At 40.9% G+C, this 24,548-nt stretch overlaps 1 protein-coding gene across 1 annotated transcript; it reads right to left on the bottom strand.

Moving 5' to 3' along the window:
* Nucleotides 1-623: 623 nt before the first annotated feature.
* Nucleotides 624-24,548, bottom strand: chga (chromogranin A). The gene is made up of 8 exons (XM_063001437.1): nucleotides 24,352-24,548; nucleotides 23,491-23,540; nucleotides 12,692-12,785; nucleotides 8,694-8,762; nucleotides 8,519-8,602; nucleotides 7,410-7,655; nucleotides 4,986-5,287; nucleotides 624-1,177 (listed from the first exon to the last, which is right to left on the bottom strand). The coding sequence occupies exons 1-8, from the start codon at nucleotides 24,395-24,397 to the stop codon at nucleotides 1,094-1,096; spliced, it is 975 nt and encodes a 324-aa protein (XP_062857507.1). The 5' UTR covers nucleotides 24,398-24,548; the 3' UTR covers nucleotides 624-1,093.

Genomic DNA, 24,548 nt, shown 5'->3' with positions numbered 1-24,548 from the left:
GTATACGGAGAGACACACCCTCATCAACACATCTGTGCAGGCACCATCAATCAGCCAGCAGAGGTCATAATTGCATGTCACCGAGGACTCCCTATCCGGCTTAATACCCCACCCCTATATGAACAACAGGCCAATCGTTGTTCATGTGGCCGCTCAGCCCAGCCGGATGGCAGAGCTGAGATTCGATATGATTGATTCGAGATTTCAGCTCTGGTGTGCTAGCGTGAGTTTTTATAGCTGTGCCACCTGAGCGGCATTTGCATGTTTTAAGAACATCTCTATATTGTTATAGAGACATTAGCCATGTTTGGGGTGTCAGAATCGTTGTTTCTATACCGTGTGAATCAGAAGGTCATTTCAACATCATAAAGGCTGTAAAATGCCCATGTGCAGTACCCACTCATACAAACAATCTAAATTTCAACAATTCACTTAAAGGAAACTACTATCATTTCAATCAGTTATTTGGTGGTCACTTTTAGATGGATGGATGGATTATTTATCCCGAAGGAAATGATTGAATTGAAGGAAAGGCTGTATTTTAAATTAGGATTTTCAAACAGCTAGCTATGTCCAAACTGCTGATTACCATCACTATGACAAATAAATGATTACTTGCACAATTTCATACTACTGACACCTATCTTTTATTTATTGATTTTCTAAAACGAATCCCACATTACATGTACAATTAAGTAACCATATTTCATAAAAACATTATTGCATGAGGATCCATCAGGCACATTAAAAGAACACGGCCCTTTGTTTAAAAACGTCGTTCTCCGTCTCTGATTGAAATGAATTATTGTTACAGCATTTTCCTGGTGTTAGTTCTGCATGGTGCTTTTTCACTAAGCAAACAAGAGACTGATGTAAAGCTACAGCAACACAGCAAGAAGTTTGATAAAAACCAGTAAAAGTTGGCTCGAATTCTTTACATTTTGCATTAAATCTGGCACTGTGAATAAAGCTAAAGATGAACATGAATTGGCAAAAGCTGGAGGGATAAAGCGTCATCTTGGCTGACCGACCTGCCACTTGTTAAACAGATAAGAGAAGAAGAAGATGAAATAGAAGAGGGGGGTGGATTTATTTAGCCATGGCGCAGCTCATGCAGTTTCTGAGCCATGCTTTCAAGTTCTGACTCGATCACAGCCAAACTTTCCATCTCTGCATCCTACAAAGAGCAAATAAACAGGAACTCAATATTAAAGCATTTTAAAACATAACATTTCTGACATATAGGAACATTTCTGACAAATTCAAAACATCATCAAATCATCAATGTTTTTTTGTAGTAGATTTTGTAGTTTTATTTAAAACATTTGAGATTTTACATTTATGTAACTTCCCCCAAGCAAGCAACTGGTACAAATAAATTACTGTAACTGTAAAAGAAAATAGAACCATAAATCTTTTTCTCTTGCTTGAAAGTATCTATCCATCGTTAAAATTATCTTTATTCTGTCTTGGTCACAGGGGGTCTGGTGCCACCCAGAAACACTGGATACAAGCCGTAAATACACCCTGGTTATAGCCTTACTGGTAACACACTTATTCACTCACTCTTTAGACTGCCAGAGCTAAAGAGTGCCAGATATATATATCAGTTTACATTCCATATATATCCAGTTTCATGAAACTCGATATATATATATACAGTGTATCACAAAAGTGAGTACACCCCTCACATTTCTGCAAATATTTCATTATATCTTTTCATGGGACAACACTATAGACATGAAACTTGGATATAACTTAGAGTAGTCAGTGTACAGCTTGTATAGCTGTAGATTTGTATAGCTGTAGATTTACTGTCTTCTGAAAATAACTCAACACACAGCCATTAATGTCTAAATAGCTGGCAACATAAGTGAGTACACCCCACAGTGAACATGTCCAAATTGTGCCCAAATGTGTCGTTGTCCCTCCCTGGTGTCATGTGTCAAGGTCCCAGGTGTAAATGGGGAGCAGGGCTGTTAAATTTGGTGTTTTGGGTACAATTCTCTCATACTGGCCACTGGATATTCAACATGGCACCTCATGGCAAAGAACTCTCTGAGGATGTGAGAAATAGAATTGTTGCTCTCCACAAAGATGGCCTGGGCTATAAGAAGATTGCTAACACCCTGAAACTGAGCTACAGCATGGTGGTCAAAGTCATACAGCGGTTTTCCAGGACAGGTTCCACTCGGAACAGGCTTCGCCAGGGTCGACCAAAGAAGTTGAGTCCATGTGTTCGGCGTCATATCCAGAGGTTGGCTTTAAAAAATAGACACATGAGTGCTGCCAGCATTGCTGCAGAGGTTGAAGACGTGGGAGGTCAGCCTGTCAGTGCTCAGACCATACGCCGCACACTGCATCAACTCGGTCTGCATGGTCGTCATCCCAGAAGGAAGCTGACGCACAAGAAAGCCAGCAAACAGTTTGCTGAAGACAAGCAGTCCAAGAACATGGATTACTGGAATGCCCTGTGGTCTGACGAGACCAAGATAAACTTGTTTGGCTCAGATGGTGTCCAGCATGTGTGGCGGCGCCCTGGTGAGAAGTACCAAGACAACTGTATCTTGTTTACAGTCAAGCATGGTGGTGGTAGCATCATGGTCTTGGGCTGCATGAGTGTTGCTGGCACTGGGGAGCTGCAGTTCATTGAGGGAAACATGAATTCCAACATGTACTGTGACATTCTGAAACAGAGCATGATCCCCTCCCTTCGAAAACTGGGCCTCATGGCAGTTTTCCAACAGGATAACGACCCCAAACACAACCTCCAAGATGACAACTGCCTTGCTGAGGAAGCTGAAGGTAAAGGTGATGGACTAAACCCAATTGAGCACCTGTGGCGCATCCTCAAGTGGAAGGTGGAGGAGTTCAAGGTGTCTAACATCCACCAGCTCCGTGATGTCATCATGGAGGAGTGGAAGAGGATTCCAGTAGCAACCTGTGCAGCTCTGGTGAATTCCATGCCCAGGAGGGTTAAGGCAGTGCTGGATAATAATGGTGGTCACACAAAATATTTACACTTTGGGCACGATTTGGACATGTTCACTGTGGGGTGTTCTCACTTATGTTGCCAGCTATTTAGACATTAATGGCTGTGTGTTGAGTTATTTTCAGAAGACAGTAAATCTACACTGCTATACAAGCTGTACACTGACTACTCTAAGTTATATCCAAGTTTCATGTCTATAGTGTTGTCCCATGAAAAGATATAATGAAATATTTGCAGAAATGTGAGGGGTGTACTCACTTTTGTGATACACTGTATATAGCATTTTTCTCCCATTTTCTCCCAGTTTAGTGTAGTCAATTTGTCTTCCGCTGCTGGGGATCCATGATTTCTTACAGTCGAGGTGGGTATATTGCTGTTAACGCCTCCTCCGCCTCTAATATCATGTAACTTTGTTGCAGGGCCACGGGGATGAAAAATGTCCAGGACTCACTACAGACTTTATCACAGACTAGACTGAGTAATAAAATTGCTCCAATTGCTTGTTATTCTTTTCACTAGTTATAACTTTTAGTTAAAATAATTTTTTGTGTATGTATGATTTGTGTAAATCCTATTTATTCAAATTATTCTCCAGGCCACCCAAGAAGGATGGAGGTCCCTGCTGAGTCTGGATCCTCTCAAGGTTTCTTCCTGTAATTTAAGGGAGTTTTTTCTTGGCCCTTGATCACCCTTGGCCTGCTCAGCAAGGGTTTTTTTGGTCTGTCGGTCCTGAATTCTGTAAAGTTGCTTTGAGAAAATGTCTGTCGTAAATAATGCTATACAAATAAATTTGACTTGATTTGACTGGCCTTTTAATTCACTGCCCGTGATAAAGACTGACGGCAGCTCATGACTTATCTGTCCCTATGAAATTACATTTACAGATTATTTGTTATTATATATTTTATATCTAAAAGGTCTTTGGACACCCATCCTTATTATTGAGACTAAGTGTATCAAGCCACACCCACTGCTGTGTAAAAATCTATTATATGAAATAAACTATGCTTCCAAATGTGTGGATGCAGTTTGTATAAAGAGGCATTGCTGTGCATCTTTGCAAGTTTGGTATAATGGAACTCTACTGGCTTGCACAGAGCCCTGAACTTAACCCCACTGAACAGCTTTGGAATTTATTGGAACATTTATTGCAAACCAAATCCAAATGTTCTTCAGACATTCTCCAAACTCTTATGGGAATCTTTTCTAGAAGAGTGGATGCAACAGAAGGGGGACCAACTTGATTTTAATATATATGGATTTGAAATGGGTTGTTCAACAAACTCATAGTCAGGAGTTCACATCATTTTGCACATACAGTGTTTTTTTTGCCTATTGTATCCAATAACAAGGTCAAGATATTTATAGCCTTTAACATTTTTTGGCCTTTCTATACTCAGTTTGTGTTATTCATATAAGGGACAGTGGTAGCCTAGTGGGAAGAGCTTTGGGCTATCAACCGGAAGATTGGCGGTTCAAATCCAGGCTCTGTATGCTGTATGATGGCTGACCCTGCGCTCTGACCCCAGCTTCCAAACAAGCTGGGATATGCAAAGAAAGAATTTAATTGTACTGTACATGTGTATATGTATATATGACATACATAGTATATCTATCTATCTATCTATCTATCTATCTATCTATCTATCTATCTATCTATCTATCTATCTATCTATCTATCTATCTATCTATCTATCTATCTATCTATCTATCTATCTATTCAGTAAGCACAAACTGCTTCCCTAATTTGGTATCCAGGTTGGAGGAAGGGTTAGTTGGGTTATAAGTAGGACAGAATAAATCCTGACACGGCTTTGTTAGGGCCTGAGTGTAGGAGAATTATTCAGCATTTTGTTGCAGTGATAAGGCTGCTGACTTAACACTAATTAGAAACAGATGACAAATGTAGGACTGCTGACATCAGTCCTGTTTCAGGGAGCCAGTGTTAGCAACCTCCCTCCTCCCTCCCTGGAGAAGCTGTATAAAGCATCACCTCTGTCTTTTTGCTGGCACTTCCCTCCTCTTCTCGCCGGTCCTCTGGGTCCTTTTGTGCCATCATTTGAAGCTCTTGCTCCTCGGGGCTTTTCCATACTTCCTTAGAGTGGTGCAGTGGCCCCTGCTTGTCATACACTGGTGGACCATCAACTCTGCGGAGTGTCAGCTGCTTTATATGATTAAGAGATTTCATTTTCATTTCAGATGTTTTCTTCTCCAAATTCACTACACCTGATCTGTCCTCTAGTGACTTCAGCTCCTCATGGCTCTCCTCCATGCTTCTCTGCTCCACTTCCTCTGCTGAATAAACAAATCAGTGCTCATGATTCATATCGTATCTGGAGTGTTCGCTCTCTCTCCTATTTTATTTACGCACGCTGCCTTTCCAAGGACTTAAATTAATTGCACAGCCTCAGCATAGAGTGCACTTCATTTAATGAGATTTTTGCTAAATTTTTATCTAAAGCACCCTGGCAGCTCTCCGGCTGAAAAGCTTTAAAAAATATTGTAGCATTTTTAAACCAAGTCTCTTTGTACTGTATAAATCCTATTTCTAAATACACGGATCAGCCATAACATTAAAACCACCTCCTTGTTTCTACACTCACTGTCCATTTTATCAGCTCCACTTACCATATAGAAGCACTTTGTAGTTCTACAATTACTGACTAACTTAACCTCCTTTCATGCTGTTCTTCAATGGTCAGAAGCAGTGAAAGGCTGCTGGTCTTTCAAAGAGGGGAAGCTCATTGTCGGCTTACATCATAAAATTTGTCAATTTATTTATACATTAATTCTGCCCTCCGTTCCTTTTCAAGAAAATGGCCTGAAATGGGTTGCAGTTTGTCTTTCGACTTCACTCGCAAAATCCGCGATGGGACTGAAGCTCCCAGTGATTAAGTGACGTGTAGAGAACAAAATAGCTGTCAATCAAAATGGGATTCAGCCTTTCGACTGATCCTCCAATCATCTTGCAGAAGCTCAGCGTCCAGACCCGCCCACAGCTCAATTCACCCCCAGAGACGCTCAGCGTCCGGGGGCGGGACAAAATCATGGCATTTATCCAATGACCGGCGAGTTTCGAAGGAATGAAAAAAACCTTTCCATGCAGTCCCGTTGAAGTGAAGAGACGCTCAGCTTCTACGGACAAATGCATTGACGCTACGGGAATGTATGAGAAGTTCGAGTCAGTCGATTTGTGATAAGTAGCTGATTCTGAACGAACTCGTCTTCGAGATGAACGTGTTCTAACGCATTTGTAGTCAATGAAATGTTAACACAACTGTACATATTTGACCATTTAATTTTTGACATTTTAGGGGAAGCTGAGCTTCCCTTGCAGTCTTAGAGAAATCGCCACTGGTCAGAACCCCCAGGGGCCACCACAGAGCAGGTATTATTTGGGTGGTGGATCATTCTTAGCACTGCAGTGACACTGACATGGTGGTGGTATGTTAGTGTGTGTTGTGCTAGTATGAGTGGATCAGACACAGCAGCGCTGCTGGAGTTTTTAAAAACATCACTGTCACTGCTGGACTGAGAATAGTCCACCAACCAAAAATATATCCAGCTAACAGCGCCCCGTGGGCAGCGTCCTGTGACCACTGATGAAGGTCTAGAAGATGACCAACTCAAACAGCAGCAATAGATGAGCGATCGTCTCTGACTTTACATCTACAAGGTGGACCAACTAGGTAGGAGTGTCTAATAGAGTGGACAGTGAGTGGACATGGTATTTAAAAACTCCAGCAGCGCTGCTGTGTCTGTTTCGCTTATACCAGCACAACACACACTAACACACCACCACCATGTCAGTGTCACTGCATGTTTATGAGCAATAAAGCCATTACCAAACTTAGCAAATGTTCCCTATAGGCCTTGTTTGTGCACTGTGGCATCCTGATAACAAAAAAGAAAATAATTCTCCAAACAGTTGCTACACAATGCCCACAAAGCACCCTGTTCTCCAGTTCTGGAAACAGTGACAGTGCCACATTAAAAATCACTAGGCATTTGTGTCTATGGAAAACTCTGTATTAATGCACTTGGTTTTGGAAAGGGACGTCCAACAAGCCTATTCTCAGGTGTCCACATACTTTTGGACGTAGAGTGTATTTCATTTTTGTGTGTTAAATAAATACACAGTCCTTCTTCTCTCCTTCCTTTTTCAATCTAACTTATTTTAACCTCAGTGTACTGGGATTGTGACAGCATTGATTTTGCATTAAAATGCAGGAGGACATGAGTCACTGGTGTGTTATTTTTACAGCAGAGGTAAGTAAATGCTGCCAGCTTTAGTGAAACGATGCGTGTAATCAAAGCATGTCCCTAAGCACACATAAAACCCCTCATTTACATAAACACACAGATAAAATAATCAATATTAATGTGCTTTTACACACTACATGTTGATTTTAATTACCTTTTTCTAGGTGCAAATTCTTCTCCTCTTTGTTGTCGGCTTTCTTCATAGCGATGTGCTTGTCCTTGTGCTCCTGCTTGATGTAGACTGGTGCTACCTGATCCTCTTTTCTGTCCTCTTGAAAAACTGCATCATTTTTCTTTGACTTTCTTGATTTCTCCTCACGTTCCATACTGTCCTCCTCCTCCGAACCTCTCTTCTCTGCCTTCTCATCGGGTCCCAGCATGTCAATCAGCATTGACTGATCTGTTAGCAGAAAGTAAAAGAGAGAAAACTGCTTACGTGTACTTGGTTCTGTATCAGTGTTTTATGTTTCAGCAGACATTTAATTATAAGGTCGTAAATAATAAGTGCAAACATTTCTTGTTGTGGAACACAAGTTAGTCCCTGTTATCTGTTATTTTATGATAACTATAAACCACCAAAAACCTCAACATAATTCACTTTTTACACTTAATGCCAGATTAAAGTGAATAAACATACATTTAAATGTTGGTCATGTTTTCAGTCCATTTGTTAGTCAGCTGCATTAAATGATATAAACCATTAGACAAATTACTTTCTGTGAAAATGTCTTTGCTATATAAACTATACACAGTAAATTAGTAAATTAGATGCATTATTATGTAAAGTAGCTGTGATTTACCTCACAGCCAACAATACTTGTCAGAACACTCACTCACTCTCACTCACTCACTTTCTTAAATGCTTAACCAATCAGGGTCGGGAGCCTATCCCAGCTTTTCAATGGGCGCAAGGCACACAGTAACACCCTGGACAGGGCGCCAGTCCATCACAGGGCAGACACACATACACACTATTCACCATTCACCTATAGGGCAATTCAGTGACTCCAAATTAACCTGACTGCATGTTTTTGGACTGTAGGAGGAAAACGGAGCTCCCGGAGGCAACCCACGCAGACACAGGGAGAACATGCACACTCCACACAGAAAGGACCCAGGACCCCTTGCTGTGAGGTGACAGTGCTACCCACCGAGCCACTGTCCCACCCTCTTGTCAGAACAGTACTGTCAAAATGTATACCTTCTAACCAATCCTTATTAAAGGTTTAAAACTGCTGTGATATGAATAATAGACAGATTTACCTGCAGTGCTCTCCAGATCTTCAGCATGGTCCCTTGTATGACCAAAATCATCCTCTAAACCCTTTTCAGATATTTTATTGGCTCCTGATTGGTAAAGATATTATTGGCTTAAATGCACATGTAAAACACAAATGCTTAGTAGAACTATAACTGTAGGCATATTTTGGGTTCTTACCTCCTCCTGCAATGTTCTGCAGCTCCTCAAGAAAGTTTCGATGACGCAGTATGCTCACAAGCCTGTCATCTGCAAAATAAGACATGCCACTGCATTCAATGTTCAATTGTTTACATAGTGTATAATCCAAGTCTATATTATTGTAGGTCTAATTTTTTAGCTTAAAATTCCACTTGAAGTTTGCCATTAGATCAATATTGTTTTATACAATGTGTTTGCAGTTGAGTCAGAAAGACTTGTGACTTCTCTGTTTTTCCTTTTATGGACTGTCATAAAAAAAGTATAATATATATATGTAAACAGACACCCAGACAGACAGAAATCCAAGTCAGTTTTATTTGTATAGCAATTGTTACAGTAGACATTGTCTCAAAGCTACTTTACAGATTCTAGTAGCAAAACCCCCTGATGAGCAAGCCTGCCAGAGGCAAAGAAAATCTCACTAAATATTACAAGGAAAAACCTTGAAAGGAGCCAGACTCAACAAAACCCATCCTCAATGAGTGGCCTTAAGGATATTTGTATTAAAAGAAACTAAAAGATAAATCTACACCTACTTGTTATTTTACTTGTCTGGTTTCCACAGGCTGTTACTGCTCCTGTCGGTTGTTTGGTCCTAATTAATTATCTTTTGTAAGTGTTTATGTATTATTGCATGTATTCTGTTTGTTTCTAGCTGAGTATTTCCATTGTTTAATTCATGTTCATGTTCATAGTTCCTTAATCCTGCTTCTGTACTCGTTTCTAATTTTATGTTTTGTTTTTGTGCTCGTCTGGATGATAACTCTGCATGTCTGCATGTTCAACAACCCCTGATATGAACATGGACTTAGATTGTTGGATTTGCCTTAATATAGATTTTGTGCATGTGTCCTGCCTCCTCCACACACCTGACATCACATGCAGTTTTTCTTAATAATATTTTAGCACATTGTTGCATTACCAAGTTTCTTTCCCTGTTTTTCATTTTAAGCCATGAAAACTATAATGTGATACTGAAAGTTTTATTTCAACACAGCCTGACTCAATGGCCTGGGGACTTGTTATTTTAGCTTTATTAAAAATAGCAGAATTTGAGCGCCCAGGTGGCGCAGCAAGATATTCCACTAGCACACCAGCGCTGAGTTTCTGAACTCCTCGGTTCGAAACTTGGCATTGCCACCGACCGGCTGGGCACCATCTGGCGGGCATAATTGGCAGTGCCTGCAGAAGATACTAATTGGCCACCGTATCTGCAGGGACTTTGTGTGGGTGGGTGGGTCTTCATATGCTGAGTAAGGACCCTGATTGGTGGAAGAGAAGAGGAGGGTTGTGCATGTGTCGGAAGAGGCGTGTACAGCGACGTGCTCTCCTCGGATGCAATCTGGTATCCCTCAGTAGTGGAAGACAAATTGAGTGCACTAAATCAGGAGGGAAATGGGGAATAAATGCAAAAAAAAAAAAAAAAAAAATAGCAGGATTTATATTTATAAATATAAAAGCCATTCATGCCCATGCCATCATTATATTCTCAGTAATTTATTAAATAGTAGAGTAAAATAAACCATAAGAATTTGTTTTGTGTAGGTTATATCACTAGTGGTACAGAGAGTTATCTGCTGATAACAATTGACTACCTGATTACCCGATCTTCTATTAATAATATAAATATTTAAAATGTTTGTCTGGAAGGCTATAAAACCTACAGCAACATCATGTTTGTTGATCGGGACATACAGCAGCTGTTTCACATCTCAATAGTTCCTTTATTGCAGGATATTTCTTTAATAAATTTTGCAAGAGGCAACAGTTTCATGAACACATTTCACTACTCCTAAAACAAAACGACAGTATTTGACTTGTTACTCCTCAGGTTTGCTGAATAATCCTAAGTTTCTTTAGAAACATGTTCAGAGTGCATGGTGCATACACCAATCAGGCATAACATTATGACCACCTTCCTAACTGACTGGTCTGCAGCTACGCAGCCCCATACACAACAAACTGTGATGCTCTGTGTATTCTGACGCCTTTCTATCAGAACCAGCATTAACTTCTTCAGCAATTTGAGTTACAGTAGCTCGTCTGTAGCAGCCTTCGCTACCCACGTGCATCAATGAGCCTTGGCCGCACATGACCCTGTCGCCGGTTTACCACTGTTCCTTCCTTGGACCACTTTTGATAAATACTGACGACTGCAGACTGGGAACACCCCACAATTTGGCCCTCGTCAAACTCACTGAAATCCTCATGCTTGCCAATTTTTCCTGCTTCTAACATCAACTTTGAGGATAAAATGTTCACTTGCTGCCTAATATACCCCCCCCACTAACAGGTGCCGTGATGAAGAGATAATCAGTGTTATTCACCTCACCTGTCAGTGCTCATAATGTTATGCCTGGTGTATGTGGCTTTTATTTCGTTCATGCAGCCACATTTGGATTTAAGTGTAGATGGTTCTCATTTGGTTCATTTTATTACTGTATTTAATGTGAATTAAATATGTTTATCCCTTCAAAAATGTGCAATTAGGAAAAATCACTGAAAATCTAGCTTTTTATGGGACAAATCTTGATTTCCAAAAAGTAAACTGCAGAGGATCTGAGTTTCCAGAAGCTGTGTGATTAATTACTATAGTACATAAAAGCAGAGAAAGTGAGTATGTGCTTGTTGAATTAAAGCAGAGTCACGATTTTTTCTTTTCTGCTGACCTACAAAGTGCCAACACTGCTGGTCACGTTCCATAAAGCCTTTTTCCTATGCTCAGTCTCTTTCTCTTTTACTCTCTCTTATCCTCTCTCTTAATATCTTCAAAAACCATGATCTGTTTTCCCTCAGTGTCCGTCTTCTTCTTGCCCTTGTCCAGTCTCTCATTTCTCTTTGATAAGTGCTCTGTCTGTAACAATACACATCTGCCAACGCGGCTATTGATTTTCTAACTAGGTATCTCAAGGTAAGACGGGTCGTGTTCTGTAATTGAATAGTCCCAGGCTGTGTAGCGGCTGTGTGCTCTCAAGACTGCAGTGCAGCAGTTCATTTCTGTGTCATTTAATGTAGCTTGGGCAATCATGAGAAAAATAAGCTATTATGACTTACATTAGCAAGGTCAGTGTAGTGGCAGGAGTAAAAGAGATTCTCTGAACCACACAAGCAATATACTGTACGGTCAGCTCCTAAATTTACTACAGTTTTTATAAAAAAAGATGCATTCGTGGTCAGTTTGCTTTAACACGCTGAAAGTGTATGCATTACAAAACAACTCTATAAATAATGTTTATATATTTTAAGACAATCTATTTTTTTTTTCTTTTTAACAAACCCATGTGTCATTCGCACATATGGCTTGGATATCCATTTTCCATGTTGAGAAATATATCTCATATTTGTGGTAGCCTAGTGGGTAGAGCTTTGAGTTATCAACTGAAAGGTTGAGAGTTCGAATCCCAGCTCTGCCACGCAGCCACTGTTGGGCCCTTGAGCAAGGCCCTTAACCATCTCTGTTTTTTTTCTATTTTATTTATGCATTTTCTCCCATTTTCCATTTTCTCCCAGTTTAGTGTAGTCAATTTGTCTTCCGCTGCTGGGGGATCCCTGATTGCAGTCAAGGTGAGTATATTGCTGCTCACACCTCCTCCGACCTGCGCGCAGCCCTTAGCGGAACCCTTTTTCACCTATGCATTCTGCACAGGCTCTCTATCTGCCAATCAGGGTCCTTCCACAGCGTTTGAAGATAGTCCGTTCATCCCGCCCTAGCAGAACTGTGTCTGCTGCAGGCACTGCCAAATATGCCAACTAGATGACAAGTTTCAAACCGAGGAGTTCAGAATCTCGGCGCTGGTGTGCTAGCGGAATATCCCACTGCACCACCTGGGCACCCCCATTTATTCTATTCTACTGTATTATACCCCAGTTAAACACAAAGTTTAAAAAAAATCCTAAACACTGGACTAAAAATAAAGATGAATTCATATCAACTGATATATCAAACATAATAATATATTGTGTCATATTTTGCTCACCAGCCCTGAGGGTTTCCATGCATTCCTGAGACACTGGGATTGACTGAGGCTTGGTCAGCGTATCCGCCAACACATCCACTATACACTTAATCACCTACAGAAGAGATAAAAGACATGCACAAAAAACATAACATTAAGACTGCCCACCTAATATGCTATCAAAACACCCATGACTTGCTGAAACATGGACCTCACAAGACATACAAAGAGCTCATTCAACTCCTGTACATTGTGAGGTCGCTTTGACATGCACTTTTTTGATTGGTGGTCTTAATGTTTTTGTTTATCATTCCATTTTCCTGCATTGCCAGTGTATATAAACAAAAACAGTTATAAGACCAATACATTTTCTCTTTGATGCTCAGTGGCAAAAGGTTTGTTCATTTCTGTGCATGCAAGATATTGACTTAGACTGTAACAGCTGAATAGCACATTTTATTTACACAGTTTATTTCCCATATTTAAAAGAAATTTAAAGATCACATGATAGATTAACCACAGATGTTACCCAGATACTACAAAGGTTCTACAAAAAGTGTCCGCACTTATTTAAACTCTATATATTAAAAATGTAATAAACAAATTTTAAAAATAAATGACATCACTTCTCTACATAGTGACCTTAGGATGTTTTTGGTTGAGCTCGTAGCCACTGATGCAGCGCTGCTTTCACACCATCATCACATAAAAATCTTCTTCCCCTTAAAGCTTCTTTGAGGGTCCAAAAAGGTGGAAATCAGATGGTGCTAAATTCGGACTAAAAGCTCTCTTAGTCTCTCAGACACGAGCGATTACTACCCCTCCTAATACACCCTCACCGCTTATAACCAAAATATAAAAGTGCTGTAACTTTTTGAAGATTCCTCGTATCATTTTTTTTACATGTAAGTGAGCTCTGTTTGAGTACTTGTTTTACTAGGCTAGCCGTAGCCTAGTGGTTAAGGTACTGGACAAGTAACCAGAAGGTTGCTTGGTTCAAGCCCCACCACTGCCAGGTTGCTGCTGTTGGGCCCTTGAGCAAGGCCCTTAACCCTCAGTTGCTCAGACTGTATACTGTAACTGTAATGTAAGTCGCTTTGGATAAAGGCGTCTAACTATCACAGGCAGCTGCAGGTTCCCCATAAATAAGAAAGTAAGAATGTCATCACTCAATCTACCTAACAGACACGGGAAGTGACGGGGGTGGGAGGGTCATGCTGAAATATTATATGCATCTACAATGTTTTGGTTTTCTTGCTTTATTCTCTCCTGTTTTCTGTAATGTTGTTGTATAAAAGCAGTACAAAATTCCATTGTTGTGTTGTCGTGAATAACATTACAGCTGTGATTATTTATGACACTGGCTGTGACCTTCTCATATACTCCTTCTCATGTGCTAATACCTAAATTGCATGTGTAATCATATAGCTTTTCAATTCTTTCCAAGTCATAAACGTGTATGTGATTTAGATTTAGTAATCACATGTATACTATTTGGCAATGCAATGGAACAGACAAGGACTCCATATACAGCCAGGTCACCTTGTATTACAGGCTTTATTTATACAAAGACGCTTAAGTTCTGGTTTCATTTTCTTTTCAAAGACAAGCACAGTTCTGTTATTGGTACAGATCAGCTACTCTCACTAATGCCGCTGCTGAAACAGCACAATCGATTACCTAAAGAGAGGGAGGCTATCCAGTGTGTAATTTAATATGACAAAGTGCACAGTAAATGGTTCTTATTTTAGATGAATTTACAAGGAAGAGCAAAATTCGAACCAGAAAACTAAATGGCATTTATTTGAAATAGTCAAGTTAGGCGATTTTTTAATTAGTAAAGGTTGTGTGAAGCCAGAGCTTCAACAGACGTGCATTATTATTAGCCGTACTAAACCGCATATATAAGAAAAACAATTTAGAAAAAACAAGACCAGTACAGTGGACACTTGACTTATGAATTTAATTGGTTCCAAATGGTTGTTCTTAAGTTAAAATGTTAAAAGTTAAAAAGTTAAAAGGGGCCAGAGGCTATGTTAGAGGGGCCAAATGTGCATTGTGGGCAATAAGAGGAAACAGTCGATATTCAATAGAATTTAACATTTTATTTATGCAGTTTTCTAAAAACCTCTTAAAACGGTCCGACTGGAAAATGTGGGTTACTTTGGTGTGCAGCTTTGTCGCTGTGTGTTCGCAAGAGTAAGGTGACTCACTTATTAGGGGGGCCGTAGGGGGGGCCAAGCTGGTTGTCACAGGGGCACTGGCCCCCACTGCCCTTCCCCTAGAACCGCCACTGCCAGAAACAATAATAACTCATATTTCTCAGCAGACTTCCTTCTTCTCTCTCACTCACTGTCCCCTCTGTCTGATACACAGTGACACCTACTGGCAGGAATAATTATACAACACAACAACGTTTTCTCTCCAGCTTCTTTTTGGCCATTTTAATAGCTATTTGGCTATTTTACGAAATATAAAGAAAACACCGAAAAAACACTGTCCGCTGTCGGTGAATGTTCGCTCACTGTATATATATATATATATATATACAGTGTATCACAAAAGTGAGTACACCCCTCACATTTCTGCAGATATTTAAGTATATCTTTTCATGGGACAACACTGACAAAATGACACTTTGACACAATGAAAAGTAGTCTGTGTGCAGCTTATATAACAGTGTAAATGTATTCTTCCCTCAAAATAACTCAATATACAGCCATTAATGTCTAAACCACCGGCAACAAAAGTGAGTACACCCCTAAGAGACTACACCCCTAAATGTCCAAATTGAGCACTGCTTGTCATTTTCTGCTTGTCATTGACTCGTTAGTGTTACTACGTCTCAGGTGTGCATAGGGAGCAGGTGTGTTCAATTTAGTAGTACAGCTCTCACACTCTCTCATACTGGTCACTGAAAGTTCCAACATGGCACCTCATGGCAAAGAACTCTCTGAGGATCTTAAAAGACGAATTGTTGCGCTACATGAAGATGGCCAAGGCTACAAGAAGATTGCCAACACCCTGAAACTGAGCTGCAGCACAGTGGCCAAGATCATCCAGCGTTTTAAAAGAGCAGGGTCCACTCAGAACAGACCTCGCGTTGGTCGTCCAAAGAAGCTGAGTGCACGTGCTCAGCGTCACATCCAACTGCTGTCTTTGAAAGATAGCCGCAGGAGTGCTGTCAGCATTGCTGCAGAGATTGAAAAGGTGGGGGGTCAGCCTGTCAGTGCTCAGACCATACGCCGCACACTACATCAAACTGGTCTGCATGGCTGTCACCCCAGAAGGAAGCCTCTTCTGAAGTCTCTACACAAGAAAGCCCGCAAACAGTTTGCTGAAGACATGTCAACAAAGGACATGGATTACTGGAACCATGTCCTATGGTCTGATGAGACCAAGATTAATTTGTTTGGTTCAGATGGCCTCAAGCATGTGTGGCGGCAATCAGGTGAGGAGTACAAAGATAAGTGTGTCATGCCTACAGTCAAGCATGGTGGTGGGAATGCCATGGTCTGGGGCTGCATGAGTGCAGCAGGTGTTGGGGAGTTACATTTCATTGATGGACACATGAACTCCAATATGTACTGTGAAATACTGAAGCAGAGCATGATCCCCTCCCTCCGGAAACTGGGTCGCAGGGCAGTGTACCAGCATGATAATGACCCCAAACACACCTCTAAGACGACCACTGCTTTATTGAAGAGGCTGAGGGTAAAGGTGATGGACTGGCCAAGCATGTCTCCAGACCTAAACCCAATAGAACATCTTTGGGGCATCCTCAAGCGGAAGGTGGAGGAGCGCAAAGTCTCGAATATCCGCCAGCTCCGTGATGTCGTCATGGAGGAGTGGAAAAGCATTCCAGTGGCAACCCATGAAGCTCTGGTAAACTCCATGCCCAGGAGAGTTAAGGCAGTTCTGGGAAATAATGGTGGCCACACAAAATATTGACACTTCAGGAACTTTCACTAAGGGGTGTACTCACTTTTGTTGCCGGTGGTTTAGACATTAATGGCTGTATATTGAGTTATTTTGAGGGAAGAATACATTTACACTGTTATATAAGCTGCACACAGACTACTTTTCATTGTGTCAAAGTGTCATTTTGTCAGTGTTGTCCCATGAAAAGATATACTTAAATATCTGCAGAAATGTGAGGGGTGTACTCACTTTTGTGATACACTGTATACAGTGTATCACAAAAGTGAGTACACCCCTCACATTTCTGCAAATATTTCATTATATCTCTTCATGGGACAACACTATAGACATGAAACTTGGATATAACTTAGAGTAGTCAGTGTACAGCTTGTATAGCAGTGTAGATTTACTGTCTTCTGAAAATAACTCAACACACAGCCATTAATGTCTAAATAGCTGGCAACATAAGTGAGTACACCCCACAGTGAACATGTCCAAATTGTGCCTAAATGTGTCGTTGTCCCTCCCTGGTGTCATGTGTCAAGGTCCCAGGTGTAAATGGGGAGCAGGGCTGTTAAATTTGGTGTTTTGGGTACAATTCTCTCATACTGGCCACTGGATATTCAACATGGCACCTCATGGCAAAGAACTCTCTGAGGATGTGAGAAATAGAATTGTTGCTCTCCACAAAGATGGCCTGGGCTATAAGAAGATTGCTAACACCCTGAAACTGAGCTACAGCATGGTGGCCAAGGTCATACAGCGGTTTTCCAGGACAGGTTCCACTCGGAACAGGCTTCGCCAGGGTCGACCAAAGAAGTTCAGTCCACGTGTTCGGCATCATATCCAGAGGTTGGCTTTAAAAAATAGACACATGAGTGCTGCCAGCATTGCTGCAGAGGTTGAAGACGTGGGAGGTCAGCCTGTCAGTGCTCAGACCATACGCCGCACACTGCATCAACTCGGTCTGCATGGTCGTCATCCCAGAAGGAAGCTGACGCACAAGAAAGCCAGCAAACAGTTTGCTGAAAACAAGCAGTCCAAGAACATGGATTACTGGAATGCCCTGTGGTCTGACGAGACCAAGATAAACTTGTTTGGCTCAGATGGTGTCCAGCATGTGTGGCGGCGCCCTGGTGAGAAGTACCAAGACAACTGTATCTTGCCTACAGTCAAGCATGGTGGTGGTAGCATCATGGTCTTGGGCTGCATGAGTGTTGCTGGCACTGGGGAGCTGCAGTTCATTGAGGGAAACATGAATTCCAACATGTACTGTGACATTCTGAAACAGAGCATGATCCCCTCCCTTCGAAAACTGGGCCTCATGGCAGTTTTCCAACAGGATAACGACCCCAAACACAACCTCCAAGATGACAACTGCCTTGCTGAGGAAGCTGAAGGTAAAGGTGATGGACTAAACCCAATTGAGCACCTGTGGCGCATCCTCAAGTGGAAGGTGGAGGAGTTCAAGGTGTCTAACATCCACCAGCTCCGTGATGTCATCATGGAGGAGTGGAAGAGGATTCCAGTAGCAACCTGTGCAGCTCTGGTGAATTCCATGCCCAGGAGGGTTAAGGCAGTGCTGGATAATAATGGTGGTCACACAAAATATTGACACTTTGGGCACAATTTGGACATGTTCACTGTGGGGTGTACTCACTTATGTTGCCAGCTATTTAGACATTAATGGCTGTGTGTTGAGTTATTTTCAGAAGACAGTAAATCTACACTGCTATACAAGCTGTACACTGACTACTCTAAGTTATATCCAAGTTTCATGTCTATAGTGTTGTCCCATGAAAAGATATAATGAAATATTTGCAGAAATGTGAGGGGTGTACTCACTTTTGTGATACACTGTATATACGTATATATATATAGAGAGAGAGAGAGAGAGAGAGACGGTTGGAGTGAACTTGTTCGTGACGTCACGTGTTTCGAGAATTTCGGTTCGTAATCCGAATTTGTTCGAACTTTAAGTTGAAAAAGATAGTTCGTAACCCAAAATGTTCATATGGTAAACCGTTCTTAGCTCAAGGGTTATGAATGGGTCTGTATTATGTAGGAATATATCAGCACAAAGAAAGTTCTTTTTCCTGCTTGATACAGACACAATAACATTAGTCATCCAGTTTTCCTAGGCTAAGGTCAAATCTCTTGACTACAAAGTCTTTTTACAATATTAAAAAAGCCAAAATGTATCTGTCACTACACCTCAAAAAATCACCTTCATGAACAGTACCGACCCTGAAGTTTTTATTGTGCCATGTTATAACTGTAAATTAAAGAGATAAATTTAAACAGATTGTTTCAGAATGGCTTCATGTTTAACCTTCTTCATGTTTAACCGCCACTCATGCTGACACCACACTGTAGGAGTCATCGTTGCAGCAGCAAGGAGGTAAAACATCTGTTCTAAGTTCTCTCAGACAAGGCCAATGTGTCTGTTAAGTGCCCAGTCAGGCCATAAGTACCATCAATACCCAAAATCAGGAGTCAGCTCTTGGCAGCAGTAGACCATCATATTACAGCTGTGCTACTCAAGTGCTTCTGTAGAATAATGTCATTTTAAAATAAATAAAATATAATGTGTTTATATGAACACATTATATCTAAAACAATATTCTGATTTTTCAAGGCTTTATAGACTTTGTTATTGTGTTATAAGTAGGCCTTGTCCTTTTGAGAAAAGCATATTAAATCAATCAACATCAATATGTTCTATATACAGTGTATCACAAAAGTGAGTACACCCCTCACATTTCTGCAGATATTTAAGTGTATCTTTTCATGGGACAACACTGACAAAATGACACTTTGACACAATGAAAAGTAGTCTGTGTGCAGCTTATATAACAGTGTAAATTTATTCTTCCCTCAAAATAACTCAATATACAGCCATTAATGTCTAAACCACCGGCAACAAAAGTGAGTACACCCCTAAGAGACTACACCCCTAAATGTCCAAATTGAGCACTGCTTGTCATTTTCCCTCCAAAATGTCATGTGATTTGTTAGTGTTACTAGGTCTCAGGTGTGCATAGGGAGCAGGTGTGTTCAATTTAGTAGTACAGCTCTCACACTCTCTCATACTGGTCACTGAAAGTTCCAACATGGCACCTCATGGCAAAGAACTCTCTGAGGATCTTAAAAGATGAATTGTTGCGCTACATGAAGATGGCCAAGGCTACAAGAAGATTGCCAACACCCTGAAACTGAGCTGCAGCACAGTGGCCAAGATCATCCAGCGTTTTAAAAGAGCAGGGTCCACTCAGAACAGACCTCGCGTTGGTCGTCCAAAGAAGCTGAGTGCACGTGCTCAGCGTCACATCCAACTGCTGTCTTTGAAAGATAGGCGCAGGAGTGCTGTCAGCATTGCTGCAGAGATTGAAAAGGTGGGGGGTCAGCCTGTCAGTGCTCAGACCATACGCCGCACACTACATCAAATTGGTCTGCATGGCTGTCACCCCAGAAGGAAGCCTCTTCTGAAGTCTCTACACAAGAAAGCCCGCAAACAGTTTGCTGAAGACATGTCAACAAAGGACATGGATTACTTGAACCATGTCCTACGGTCTGATGAGACCAAGATTAATTTGTTTGGTTCAGATGGTCTCAAGCATGTGTGGCGGCAATCAGGTGAGGAGTACAAAGATAAGTGTGTCATGCCTACAGTCAAGCATGGTGGTGGGAATGCCATGGTCTGGGGCTGCATGAGTGCAGCAGGTGTTGGGGAGTTACATTTCATTGAGGGACACATGAACTCCAATATGTACTGTGAAATACTGAAGCAGAGCATGATCCCCTCCCTCCGGAAACTGGGTCGCAGGGCAGTGTTCCAGCATGATAATGACTCCAAACACACCTCTAAGACGACCACTGCTTTATTGAAGAGGCTGAGGGTAAAGGTGATGGACTGGCCAAGCATGTCTCCAGACCTAAACCCAATAGAACATCTTCGCGCTCCTCCACCTTCCGCTTGAGGATGCCCCAAAGTCTCGAATATCCGCCAGCTCCGTGATGTCGTCATGGAGGAGTGGAAAAGCATTCCAGTGGCAACCTGTGAAGCTCTGGTAAACTCCATGCCCAGGAGTGTTAAGGCAGTTCTGGGAAATAATGGTGGCCACACAAAATATTGACACTTCAGGAACTTTCACTAAGGGGTGTACTCACTTTTGTTGCCGGTGGTTTAGACATTAATGGCTGTATATTGAGTTATTTTGAGGGAAGAATAAATTTACACTGTTATATAAGCTGCACACAGACTACTTTTCATTGTGTCAAAGTGTCATTTTGTCAGTGTTGTCCCATGAAAAGATATACTTAAATATCTGCAGAAATGTGAGGGGTGTACTCACTTTTGTGATACACTGTATGCACATCTTATGATGCTTTACAATGTTAGGAAGGGCAGTTTAAAGTCTTACTGCAGCAAAAATAAATCCATTATTTACCTCAAATGTATTTAATCAGGCACAATATTTGGTGTCTAAGGTTTGCATATTTATTTCATATTTCTAAATGGTACATTGTTGTAAAAATGATGTACTAAACATGTCTGTTCTAAAAAAAAAGAGAGAAAGAAATGATTATGAGTAGGACAGGGCAGTTGTAGCCTAGCGGTTAAGGTACTGGACTAGTAAGCAGAAAGTCACTGGTTCAAACCCCACCACTGCCAGGTTACCACTGTTGGGCCCTTGAGCAAGGCACCTTGGATAAAAGCGTCTGCTAAATGCCGAAAATGTAAATGAGTAAACATGGTTCCTGAATTGATCCTGCAACCCTGATCTGGAGAGATGCTGCAAAGTAGTGTTGGATTTACTGTATTATATAACACAATACAACACTCATTTCAACTTCACCTCCATGTACAAACTCCTAAAGATGTCTAAGACCAACTGTTACTTTATAAAAGCCATGTCACTGAGTCACCGCCACAGTGAATGTGTTAGCCCACACAGTTCCATATTAAGGCGCATGCAGCATTAGGTCTGTAATTTAGTGCAATAAATTCTCTGCCATTACCTGACACATCCAAAAATCTGTACTACCCTACTGAACAGCGCTTCAGATAGATTTAATCCAATGATTTAGTACATAAGGATAAAGTTCTAATATCATTTTAATGTGTTATGTTTGTAATAAACTACTTTAAAATGTATAAATGCATTTCTATGTAAAGGTCACATTACAGAAGGTTTTTTAAATAGCAGCCCTGCCATGTATTCCAGCTTTGTGAGGCTCACAATGTCTAGGTCAGGAATCGGCAACCTTTTTTGTACTCGGTGCCGAATTAAAAAAAATTAATTTAAGATGAAGTACTAAGTGTGCCATGGGATCAGCCATATAACACAAACTGTAGCTATGTATGTGACACCAATCACTTAATCAGTTAATTAACACAGTCCGACACCTTGATTAACCTTAACTAGCATAAATTATTCAACCTTAACTGGCCATAGGTGGAGGTGGTGGAGGCAGTTAAGGTGGAGTAATTCATGGTTAAAGTTAATCAAGGTGTCGGGAGTGAGCATATGGTGTTAAGACGGATCCAACTAATGAGGCGCAGCCCTGAGCATTAAATACATTTTTTACTCTTACCAATCAGCGTGCCAGGCAAACGTGCTTCACGTGCCAGCTTTGGCACAAGTGCTATAGGTTGCTGACCCCTGGTCTAGGTTTTGATGAGACTCAATTTGTTAATTTTTTGCAGCTATCATGAAAGTGCTGTCTATCCCTATCCCTGTTTATTCATTTATTTTATTTTATTCAATTCAACCTGGTCAGGGTAACGGTGGATCCAGCACAAGACAGTAATACATCTTATACAGGGTGGCAATACACAAAGCAACTCTTCCACAATCACATATTTCACCCAATCACTGATATCTGTAGCCAATTTGGAATAGCTTTTTACCTTTGGTATATTTTTGGATTATGATTTAAGCCAAGAAACTAAATCTGAGAGACGATGGATGTTTTACAAGACAACAGCCCCAAACACTCACTTACTCTTTTTCTTAACCGCTATCCCAGCTTTTCTATGGGCGCAAGGCACGCAGTAACACCCTGGACTGGGCACCAGTCCATCGCAGGGCAGACACACACACATACATACACGCACTCATTCACCTATATATGGCAATTCAGTGTCTCCAATTAACCTGACTGCATGTTTTTTTTTTTTTTTGACTGTGGGAGGAAACCGGAGCTCCCGGAGGAAACCCACGCAGACACAGGGAGAACATGCAAACTCCACACAGAAAGGACCCGGACTGCCCCGCCTGGGGATCGAACCCAGGACCTTCTTGCTGTGAGGCGACAGTGCTACCCACCGAGCCACCATGCCGCCTTCAGCCCCAAACATAAAGCCGAAATAAGTCAACTGGTTTATGAAAACAAAGGCAAAAGGGCTTTTATGGCCTGGCTAATCTCCTGGCTCCTGAACTGTATAAGGGGATTTAGGTCCATAGAAGGGGACCTTCATAACCTTGTGCATTTAGAAGTTGATTTGCTAAAGTGGCATGGGTCAAAACTGAACCACAATGCTGCAAAAATGTATTTCTTTATACCACAGGTTACTCAACATAATACTAATGTTAATAATTTGCTGTGTCTGAATAATTTTTCCTAAAATTTTAAGCTCTTAACACATACTTTTGTATATTTATAGGTACAATTTCTGTTATTTAATGAAGTTTACCTTTGCAGCTGTGTTTGTAATTGTAATTTAGTCACTTTAAAGCCAATTTTCAGATGCAATCAAGCATATAACAATATATTTCTATATAAAATATACCATAGGTAGCCCATATAGTTCATGTCTTGTTATTTATCATAACACATAACCAGATGTGCACAATGACTCACTTTCATTTGATAGTAGTGCTGGATTATCTTACCTTAACATCCTCATTATCCATGTTACTAGGAGACAGGGGTATTGAGAAAACTGTAAGAGCAGAAAAAAAAAAACAATCAGTGATTGATTAATAATGTGCTAGGGGTTTTAGTTCGATGGCAGTTGGGATGAACTGTTACTGCTAGGTCTCGCTGTCCTCGGTACTGAATTTAATGAGCAAGAATTTTCCACAAATATGATGTTCATTAGTATGTGGACACCTGACCATTTGATATTCTGTTCCAAATCCCTATCCCTATCCCTCCATTCACAGCTATAATAGCCACACGTTTCCTGGAGAATGCCTGGTTTGCAATTGACTTTCCAATTCAGCCCAAAGCTTTTCAATGGAGTTAAGGTCATGGCTCTGCACAAGGCTTGAAGTTCCTTCATGTCTTTTGCGCACAACGGCAATGTCATGCTGGAACGGGACAGATCCTTTCTCAAACTTTTGCCCAAAAAATGTATAATATTTTAATACTCTTTGATTTATATTGCATACACGTTAGCAATGGATGTGACTAAAAACCTGAGCAATTGATACTAATAATAATATTGAAGATACATTTGACCATATAGTATAAATCGTTTTATTATCCATTTATTTAGGGTATTTTGTCTTGTACTCCCAGTACTACTGGTCAAACACATGCAGAATCTGTAGAAATCATATATCCATTAAAATCACACGTACAGACAGCAATTTATAAACAGCAAGAACATCCTCATTTAATGCACACATTTACAATACATACATACAACAATAAATAAAATAAATACAGTAAAGCCGTTCAGAACACAATAAAACCCAGAGACAGGTAGAAATACGGTTCTGTTGAACAGGGGACCGTGTCTGACTTACCACATTTGGTGAGAATGAGGAACAGCGCACATCCAGTCGCTCTCATGGTTCTGCTGTACAAAAAAGCTGCTTTAGCACCAACAAAACCCTTCTGACCGAGGACAAAACGACGTTTTTTGGATGCTCACACTTTCTGGACAAATAAAAACGCGATGATTAAATTATAAGTGCATTCTGTACATACTGAATCTGTCCTT

This window comes from Trichomycterus rosablanca, chromosome 9, assembly GCF_030014385.1.
Source record: "Trichomycterus rosablanca isolate fTriRos1 chromosome 9, fTriRos1.hap1, whole genome shotgun sequence".
Lineage (NCBI taxonomy): Eukaryota > Metazoa > Chordata > Actinopteri > Siluriformes > Trichomycteridae > Trichomycterus > Trichomycterus rosablanca.
The sequence above is the reverse complement of the archived record's forward strand: the minus strand, read 5'-3'. Positions and strand labels throughout refer to the sequence as shown.